The 10533-nt window shown below is 45.8% G+C and overlaps 1 protein-coding gene across 1 annotated transcript; it reads right to left on the reverse strand.

Annotated features, from left to right (window-relative positions):
* Positions 1-1152: 1152 nt before the first annotated feature.
* KCNJ16 (potassium inwardly rectifying channel subfamily J member 16) lies at positions 1153-2954 on the reverse strand. The gene has a single exon (XM_083145561.1). The coding sequence runs from the start codon at positions 2941-2943 to the stop codon at positions 1477-1479; it is 1467 nt and encodes a 488-aa protein (XP_083001687.1). The 5' UTR covers positions 2944-2954; the 3' UTR covers positions 1153-1476.
* Positions 2955-10533: the final 7579 nt, after the last annotated feature.

A 10533-nucleotide genomic window follows, 5' to 3' on the forward strand; every position in this document is an offset into this window, starting at 1 on the left:
TGAAAATGTGCGCATTTTCGGACATGTGCGATTTTGTAAAAAAAGTTGAAAAAATGGCGTGGGGTCCCCCCTCCTGAGCATAACCAGCCCCGGGCTCAAAGAGCCGGTAATGGTTTCATAAAATCACAGAGCCAAACAAATAGGGTTCCCCTGGGTTTTATAAAACCAGAACTAGGCTCAAGGGCCGATGCTGGTTCCCAAAATACAGAGGACAAAATAAGTAGGGGTCCTCCGTAATTTCAAGAACCAGCACCGGGCCCAACCAGCCAGGGGGGACTTTTTATATAAATCCCGATGGCGGACCATGATTGGCTGGTGGGCGTGCCTAACTCCCAGTCTGGAGGCGGAGCCCCAGAAGTAAACAGAAGACCGACTCGTGGCTACAGCGGTGCAGGGGTCCTGGAGAAGTCCTTAAGGCGGCTTGTGAGCATGTTTTCTTTCAACAGGGACCCCACATGGATTCTACTGGAGAAGTGGACCGATCTACTATCAACATAGGTAAGAATCTGTATGTATGGGCTCTGTATGCATTCAGCTGTGTGTGTGTGTATTTATTTAACTATTTGTACTACTGTGGGACTACTTTATTGCCCCACATGCTGGGACTTGTGGTTCTCCAAGTCCCTGCATGCGATGCAGGCTTGCTGGGACTTGTTGTTCCACAGCAATACACAATAGGTTATTTTATTTTTACACTTTTCATCAGCCCAATGCCCACCGCCCAGGAGCATCGGGGACAGCCCCGAGCTTCAGCATGGGCAGGTAAGTTCTGGAGGAGGGGACCCCTTGTTTGGGGGATCGCCTCTTCCCCAGGACCCTGCCCATGCTGACTGGTCAGGGGGAGAATGCTTTGGCTGGGGGACTTGTATAAAAAGTTTCCCCCCGGCTGTGGCATTACCCTGCTGGCTGGTTGGGCCCGGTGCTGGTTCTTGAAATACGGGGGACCCCTACTCCTTTTGTCCCCCGTATTTTGGGAACCAGGACCGGCCCTTGAGCCTGGTGCTGGTTTTATCAAATCAAACCTATTGTTTGGCTCTGTGATTTTATGAAACCAGGACCGGATCTTTGAGCTCAGAGCGGGTTATACTCAGGAGGGGGGACCCCACGCCTATAATAAACCACTATTATAGGGCATAAAATGAATAACCGCTGTGGAGAGGTGTCTTTCAAAATTGGGACAGGGGCCTCTTCAATATGTTGCTATGGGAACCACAAAGTTGTTGTTACACCCCTGGCAAGCAGCTTAGCATATTCGATCCGACCTGAATCAGGCCCATAGTGTTGACTCCAGTTGCACTGTTTGAGTCTAACCTTAAAAGCAGACCTTGCTTAGAAGTTCATGTGACAGATATTTTTGCTGTACTAATGCTCTAAAATGTCTCAGGGCTAAATTATTGCTACAAGGTCCCAAGTGGGGAACCATGTTTATACTAAGTGTGATTGAGTTACACTATAGAGAAATCAACAACTAGAATTTTAGGATTCTAGTGATATTTTGCTAACAGTCATAAAAACTTTTTGGTAAGGAACTTCCTGCACAGCTGCGCTGTGTTCAGCATTGTCTTCATCGCTGCTCTCTGCAGTCCCAATGGATAACACAGTGGTCATGCTTTGCGATACTTTGGATAAGCCATTTGGCATTGAGCTTGCGGACGTTAAGTTGAGTAAGTCATTGGGAATTGAAGGTGTAGATGAAGCATTTTGTAATCCATTGGTGATGGAGCTTGCAGGCTCTTTGGGTTCTAAATTGAGTAAGTCATTCGGTATTGAGGCTGTAGCTGGAGCATTGTGTAAGTCATTGGTGAAGGAGCTTGTAGGCTCTACACTGGAAAATATATTGAGCATTGGATTTGAAAGTAAAACATTGGTTAAGCCATTGGGTGCTGAGATGGAGATTGGACTCGCAGGCATGGAATTAATGTCCAGTTGCTTTGCGCTGCAGAAAGGGGCATAGTATTCGGTTATTTCCTCAAACTGTTCACAATCTACTTTATAATACTTTTTCTTTGTCTGCAAGATATTGTTGAATCTGAATCCCCAAAGGATTTCACGGGGTAAGTAGGATGTCCGGGACTGGTGGGATGTTCCAGTGGAGTCACCTGTGTATATAATTGTAACTAAGATTTCAAATCTGTCTGAAGCCAATGCTTTACGATCCAGAGCATATAAAGGACTATCTTGGTCAATAACATGAGCAACGGTGACTGGAGTGACCAATATTATTTGATCATTAACCAATTTTAGATCTTTGTATTCCATGGTGATCCCTTTCTCGTGGTCTTCATGATAACGTAAAAGTTGAGCTCTCACATTTCCCTCTACTACATGGTTTGGCCGAAAGTCACCAATGCGCCACATGAGGCAAAGTTTACCATCTCGTATGCCTACGAGGGCAAAGTAACTGAAGCGTATAGTTTGTGCTCTTTTCTGGGCTGTTGCCATCTTTGCCATGGCGGCGCCTATAATGAACGTGTCAATGATGCAGCTAAACACTGATTGCACAGTTACCAATATAATTGCCGCAGAGCATTCCTCTGTCACGCAACGACTCCCGTAGCCAATGGTTGTCTGTGTCTCTAGTGAGAATAAAAACGCACCTGCAAATGTGTTTACATTGTCAATGCAAGGCTTTATCTCGTTGTTGCTTAGATCTCCATGATGAAAAGCTATGATCCAAAAAAGGAGACCAAATAAAAGCCAGGATAGTACATAGGATAGGGAAAATATGATAAGCATGTGACGCCACCTTGTATCAACCAATGTGGTGAAGATGTCCACGACATAGCTCTCCCACTGACCGAGGATGCTCTTGAAGTCGACGTTACAGCTGCCATCTTTCTGCATGAAGCGGCTTTGGAGAGTTTTCCTGTACATTGTGCTGTGCTGGTACCAGCTATTCTCTTTAACATTCACCAGTCTCCAGGTATCCGTGCTCTGACTCATCTTGACAATCAATTAACACCTGGCAAAAATAAAAAATAATTTAATAATTGAGAATTTTTGATAACTTTACAGCACTAATTAATGTACAGGAATAGTTTTATTTAGGCCCTTATGCTAACATAAGCATAGTTTCTGACATAAGTAAATGTGTGGACAATTCATTTATCTCTTACTGACTAATGGCTGAATTAATTTTCCAATATGGCTGCCATGAGTTGGACTCATAATTTTAGAATAAATGTTTGTAGGTTATACAACTAAACTTGTTATCATTGTAGCTTCTCTCAATCTTAATAGCTTTCCATCTATAACAGGATAGTAAAATTATTGGTATCTATTTTTGTTGCTAAGTAACTGGTATATTTAAAGGGCTGAGTCAGCTGAGGGAGTGTAGTTAGAGATATTACCCAGAAAATACCTGAACACGAAACAATTTAAAGTAATCAAAGCATAGACTAAGGATGCTTACACATTTACACAACCTGTCTGCAGACTGACGTATCCGCTGACCAATCAGCATATTCTGCTAAGCATAAGCACTGTTTAATTGGTCAGTCACTAGATGTTTCTGCACTGACATCACAACTGGGTGGCCATTTAGGTTTGCTAACTAGTTGAGATGTTAGTCATCGGCGGTCCCTCCAGACAGTTTATGGGCAGTTGGTGGCTCGCCCATACACACAGCCAGATGCGCTGATATAAATATAGGGTACTTATGTATTATCTGGGCTGCCGATTTTTTGATTGTATGCCTTAACTTAAGGCATACAATCAGATGCGATGCGATGCGATATCGCATCGCATCGCATACGACCATATCGCATGCGATGCGATGCGATGACCCGATTTTTCCATAGGATTCAATGTTAAAATGGACTGAGTCCATTTTAACATGGAATTCAATGGGAAAAAGGGGTCCTTTTCATACCCCTACTATCCAAGTGGGCATGGAGTTGGATATAAACCTGTGGCGAGCGTAGCGAGCCACCGAGCCCGAAGCGTGGCGAGGGGACGGTATTCTGTGTCCCCTCCCGGGGCTCGCTACGCTCGCCACGCTTCGGGCTCGGTGGCTCGCTACGCTCGCCACAGGTTTATATCCAACTCCATGCCCACTTGGATAGTAGGGGTATGAAAAGGACCCCTTTTCCCATTGAATTCCATGTTAAAATGGACTCAGTCCATTTTAACATTGAATCCTATGGAAAAATCGGGTCCATCGCATCGCATCGCATGCGATATGGTCGGATGCGATGCGATGCGATGGACCCGATTTCAAAATCGGCAGCCCAGTTAGTACATAAGTACCAAATATAGATATATTAGGCATCAGCTGTGCTGCAGGGCTGACGTGATATGTATGTATATGTATGTGAACAACATCATTCATAGGCATTATGGGGCAGATGTATTAAGCCTGGAGAAGAGATAAATTGGAGATAAAGTGAAAGGAGATAACGCACCAACCAATGAATTGTGTTTGAAAATGACAGTTGGGAGATGATTGGATGGTGCTTTATCTCCTTCCAGTTTATCTCTTCTCCAGGCTTAATACATCTGCCCCATTTTGTATACATACCCATCAAACTGCAAATGATATATCATCCATTTGATAGAATGGCAAATATATATAATGTCCAATTTTTTTATTCATCATAACATATCTTTTAAAACATACAAGGATAGTTCATATTGGGAGCAACTTAAAAAACTCAAAATGAGCTCTCTCCTGTGCAAATACAGCTTTGATCTGTCTTTATGCCCAGTGCCATAACTACAAAATGTGCGCCCCCCTACCGAAAATGTCATCAGCGCCCCCCCAAAAAAAGTTAACTCCCCCAACCTTGCCTTACACATGCTGCGTCCACCACCAGTCTTGGTCCCGGCACTCTTCGAACTCCTGCTAATGAAAATTGAGCCTCAAAAAATGGTTGCCCCTAATAGCAGACCATTTTTAAGGATGCTAGAGGAGGCCGCCGCCGCTGCTGTATGGGGGCAGCCATTTTGTGATGGTCATTTTTCATTAGCAGCAGGAGCCAGCAGGAGAGCCCAGTAAATCTGCTGATCCCGGCCGCAGATGCAGCAGTTCCCGGCAGGTGGCAGCAGTATAACAATAGCCCCTCAGACCCCCGGCGCCGACACTTTCTCTTCGCCTTCCCACCACAACTGTTGTTATGGCACTGTTTGTACCTCAATTCAAGCAACCCTTGATTAGTAATGCAAAATAACTAATTGTGTACAATTAATTATCTTTCTGAACAGTAAAGTGCAGGTACTCTAACAAAGGGCAAAAGAAAGAAAAAAGTCCCCCACCCACGAGAAGTAACCAATGTCCCACTGAAAAGCACTAGAGTTTATTGTGATACTCCTTGTGTGTATACAATTATATATTGTAGAGTTCACCTAAAAACTTCTACTGAAAAGAGTAACCTGCCAGAACACTTTGAACATCTAAAGCAAAATTGATCAAATCAGATCAGGGGAGATATACTCCTTGATGTGGGCAGGGCCGGTGCAAGGCACCGGAGCGCCCCAGGAGAGTCGGGGTGGGGGTGCCCGGGGGGAGGGGGTGGTGGTACCTGAATCTCAGCCAATCAGCGTGCGGCAAGTGTTTTCAAACCCAGAAGCGCTTCCCGCGCCATCGCGCGCATAGCGCTAGTTATTCTCTATTCATTGCAGGGACCCCGCTGCCACCAGCAGCTTTATACGCAGTGACAGCGCCGCAGGTACCCCGGCGGCACGGACACCCCTGCCCTCTCCAGCACTGCAGGGACACCGACGCCGCCAGCTATATGCTGGGGGTGAGGGCCGAACTTCCGCCCTCCAGGTGCCGGCGCCCTAGGCAAATGCCTAGAGCTGCCTAGTGGTGGCGCCGGCCCTGGATGTGGGCTGTCAGACCGATACCATGGTGTTCTAAAATGCCCATCAGGTACTTGTGTAAATGAGCACCGAGCCCGAAGCGTGGCGCGGGGACGGTATTCTGTGTCCCCTCCCGGGGCTCGCTACGCTCGCCACGCTTCGGGCTCGGTGGCTCGCTACGCTCGCCACAGGTTTATATCCAACTCCATGCCCACTTGGATAGTAGGGGTATGAAAAGGACCCCTTTTCCCATTGAATTCCATGTTAAAATGGACTCAGTCCATTTTAACATTGAATCCTATGGAAAAATCGGGTCCATCGCATCGCATCGCATGCGATATGGTCGGATGCGATGCGATGCGATGGACCCGATTTCAAAATCGGCAGCCCAGTTAGTACATAAGTACCAAATATAGATATATTAGGCATCAGCTGTGCTGCAGGGCTGACGTGATATGTATGTATATGTATGTGAACAACATCATTCATAGGCATTATGGGGCAGATGTATTAAGCCTGGAGAAGAGATAAATTGGAGATAAAGTGAAAGGAGATAACGCACCAACCAATGAATTGTGTTTGAAAATGACAGTTGGGAGATGATTGGATGGTGCTTTATCTCCTTCCAGTTTATCTCTTCTCCAGGCTTAATACATCTGCCCCATTTTGTATACATACCCATCAAACTGCAAATGATATATCATCCATTTGATAGAATGGCAAATATATATAATGTCCAATTTTTTTATTCAACATAACATATCTTTTAAAACATACAAGGATAGTTCATATTGGGAGCAACTTAAAAAACTCAAAATGAGCTCTCTCCTGTGCAAATACAGCTTTGATCTGTCTTTATGCCCAGTGCCATAACTACAAAATTTGCGCCCCCCTACCGAAAATGTCATCAGCGCCCCCCCAAATAAAGTTAACTCCCCCAACCTTGCCTTACACATGCTGCGTCCACCACCAGTCTTGGTCCCGGCACTCCTCGAACTCCTGCTAATGAAAATTGAGCCTCAAAAAATGGTTGCCCCTAATAGCAGACCATTTTTAAGGATGCTAGAGGAGGCCGCCGCCGCTGCTGTATGGGGGCAGCCATTTTGTGATGGTCATTTTTCATTAGCAGCAGGAGCCAGCAGGAGAGCCCAGTAAATCTGCTGATCCCGGCCGCAGATGCAGCAGTTCCCGGCAGGTGGCAGCAGTATAACAATAGCCCCTCAGACCCCCGGCGCCGACACTTTCTCTTCGCCTTCCCACCACCACTGTTGTTATGGCACTGTTTGTACCTCAATTCAAGCAACCCTTGATTAGTAAAGCAAAATAACTAATTGTGTACAATTAATTATCTTTCTGAACAGTAAAGTGCAGGTACTCTAACAAAGGGCAAAAGAAAGAAAAAAGTCCCCCACCCACGAGAAGTAACCAATGTCCCACTGAAAAGCACTAGAGTTTATTGTGATACTCCTTGTGTGTATACAATTATATATTGTAGAGTTCACCTAAAAACTTCTACTGAAAAGAGTAACCTGCCAGAACACTTTGAACATCTAAAGCAAAATTGATCAAATCAGATCAGGGGAGATATACTCCTTGATGTGGGCAGGGCCGGTGCAAGGCACCGGAGCGCCCCAGGCGAGTCGGGGTGGGGGTGCCTGGGGGGAGGGGGGTGGGGGTGGTGGTACCTGAATCTCAGCCAATCAGCGTGCGGCAAGTGTTTTCAAACCCAGAAGCGCTTCCCGCGCCGTCGCGCGCATAGCGCTAGTTATTCTCTATTCATTGCAGGGACCCCGCTGCTGCCAGCAGCTTTATACGCAGTGACAGCGCCGCAGGTACCCCGGCGGCACGGACACCCCTGCCCTCTCCAGCACTGCAGGGACACCGACGCCGCCAGCTATATGCTGGGGGTGAGGGGCGAACTGCCGCCCTCCAGGTGCCGGCGCCCTAGGCAAATGCCTAGAGCTGCCTAGTGGTGGCGCCGGCCCTGGATGTGGGCTGTCAGACCGATACCATGGTGTTCTAAAATGCCCATCAGGTACTTGTGTAAATGAGCACCAGTGCATTTATTTTAGTCCTGTAATCAGGTGCTCATGACAGCCATTTCTGCTCTCCGAGACTCCCGAAGGCAGAGTTAACATCTAGGGCCAGAAAAGGTCTTTTACCGAGTTATTTTCTTGTCTGCATTACTCAAAACAAAGATTTACAACCGCTGAGTGGAAAATAAATAAGGAAACAGCAATGGGGCTTCAAATGGAAAACATGCTTATGGTTCTAATTGTTTTCATGTTGACTAGTTCAAACAACAGTTATTTTAAAAAGAACCACAAACATCAGGGAATAAATCCGCTTAAATCAAGAGCTACTGGTTGACTCTGCTCTAGATTACCAAGAGGAGAGAATATTTTTACATCTATTGTGTTGAGGTTTTTTTTTATTGTTGTTTTATTTTAAACGTGCTAGAACACCACTTTCCTGAAATAAAAATGTTCTTTTGGATTCTGCATGATGGAGTTTTCATGTCTTCTAACACTAACTGAGAAGGAACAAAACGGAAGATGATAAAGAGAACATTCTCATAATCGTTTGAGTCACACAAAAACTGCAGCTGGAGATATCACCAAATATAGCCTCAAATTATTCTTCAGCACAGATAGCTCTCACAGCCCAAGAAGACGATGAAGATAAGATTTTTTTTCTCTACTTTGATTTTTTGATATTGCAGCTGGCTATATTATCTTCATTTCTGACTTGTGATTTTATGGAATAGCAATAAAAAATAATGGTACAGCTTTCAACAAAAGTTGCAATGCTGTTTGCAATACTCAGGGTAACTATTAATTTGGTGGTGTAGCTCACATTAATGGCAGCATATTTTTAACAATCTGCATTTTTAATGCGGATGTGATTTTTTTGCATAAAGTTGCGAAGTAAAAATTAATATTTAAGAAAATAAATTATATTCTACTCTTGCCAGGAGGCGGTCTCCAATAAGAGGCGAAGAGCTAGAAACAGTTTAATTCAGGTTGAGTAACCCTTATCCAAAATTCCCGGGATCAAAAGAATTTTGGATAATGGATTATTCGGTATTTCAGAATAGTTTTATATTTTAATGAGGTATCTTGAGGACGGGACTCATGTGTGAACAAAAAATGCATTTATGTTGCATTTATGTTGTATAAACACATCAAACACATGAAATGCACACAAATATATTTATGAATATATTAGTGCCAGCTATATATCATGTCCCCAGTAGTGGCAGTTACAGATGTAACCAGTAGTGCCAGTTACAGATATAACCAATAGTGCCAGTTACAGATTTTCCCAGTTGTGGCAGTTACATATCATGTCCCAGTAGTGGCAGTTACAGATGTAACCAGTAGTGCCAGTTACAGATGTTCCCAGTTGTGCCCGTTACGTATCATGTCCCAGTAGTGCTTTTTAGCAAAATAAAAAAAATACATTCTGGAAACTATGGTTTTCTAAATCATTTGGATAACGGATATACGGATAAGGGATACTAAACCTGTAGCATAAAATCTTGCGAAAATAGTTGCCCAATAGTACCAAAAAGTCCATAGTCTACTACTGGATAACACCATTGCAAGATGGGGGTCAAGCTTGTTAAATTCAGCAGCACAGCAGCCAAATATAGAAACCTATGTGTGCTGCAGTTCTGGTTAAAAAAAAATGAGGGTCCTTGGCAGCAGGGCCGCCAACAGGTACAGCTGTCCTGGGCCCCGGCCTCTGGAAGGGCCCGGGCAGCTGCCCACAGTGGTGCCAAACCTCCCCCCAGGCACCCGCACACCACCTCCCCCTCCTGGCGCCGGCGGCCCCCCAGCCATACACGCACAGTGCAGCCTGCGGAGCACCGAGCCTAGGACACAGAGGGGCTTGGCGCTCTGCAGGCTCCCTCCTGACCGACGATGGAGGGAGGCTGAAGGAGCGATGACGCGTGATGGTAAGTGATGGAGTAGAGGGAGGCAGGGTGCTGGCAGGCACGGGCAGGCGTGTGGGGGGGGGGGGGTGCGGAAGGTAATGTAGGCCGCTGGGGACCTGGACTGTAGGTCAGTCCCGGGCCCCAAAAATTCTAGTGGCGGCCCTGTTTGGCAGATATCAGCGATATCTGCTATAATCCCTCCATATTAAATCTGTTTGTTCCTTAATATTTCTGCACACCAGGTGCAAACACATGATTTTTTTTTGGGGGGGAGGGTTCCAAATGTTTGATTTTAAACCAATTGTCTCCAGCCCAATGCGGCTAGCATCGAAGTGCGCGTCTCCCTGAGCGCCTCCTCCTCCCCTCATGCTGGGAAGCCTAAGAAGGCTGTCTCCAGAGCCTCCTCCTCCCCCTGCAGCTGGAAGGACATCCGGCTGCGTTGTTAGGGGGAGGAGGGGTTTACCATCCAGGTCCAGGAGGACCTGCAGGAAGGTACAGTAAGCCTGGGGGAGGGGTGGGCAGAGGTGGTGGGTTTGCAGTGGGAAGCGATAGAAGCCCATAGGCTTCTATAAGGTATCACCACCCAAAGGTAGTGATACTCTGCCCTGCGATGCCATGGCGGTCGGGTATTCGTACATTAGAAAATGCTGTAAAATCCCCGAAAATGGAGGTTTTACCGCATTTTTAGCTTAGTACATCTCGCCCGAAGTGTCTGTTCCAGGACATAGTTCACGACCCTGGCTGCAATATCCAATCTCTCATCCATAGGGCTTAGTACATATCATGTCCTATGC

Source organism: Crinia signifera, chromosome 6 (genome assembly GCF_055691185.1).
Source record: "Crinia signifera chromosome 6, ASM5569118v1, whole genome shotgun sequence".
Taxonomy (NCBI): domain Eukaryota; kingdom Metazoa; phylum Chordata; class Amphibia; order Anura; family Myobatrachidae; genus Crinia; species Crinia signifera.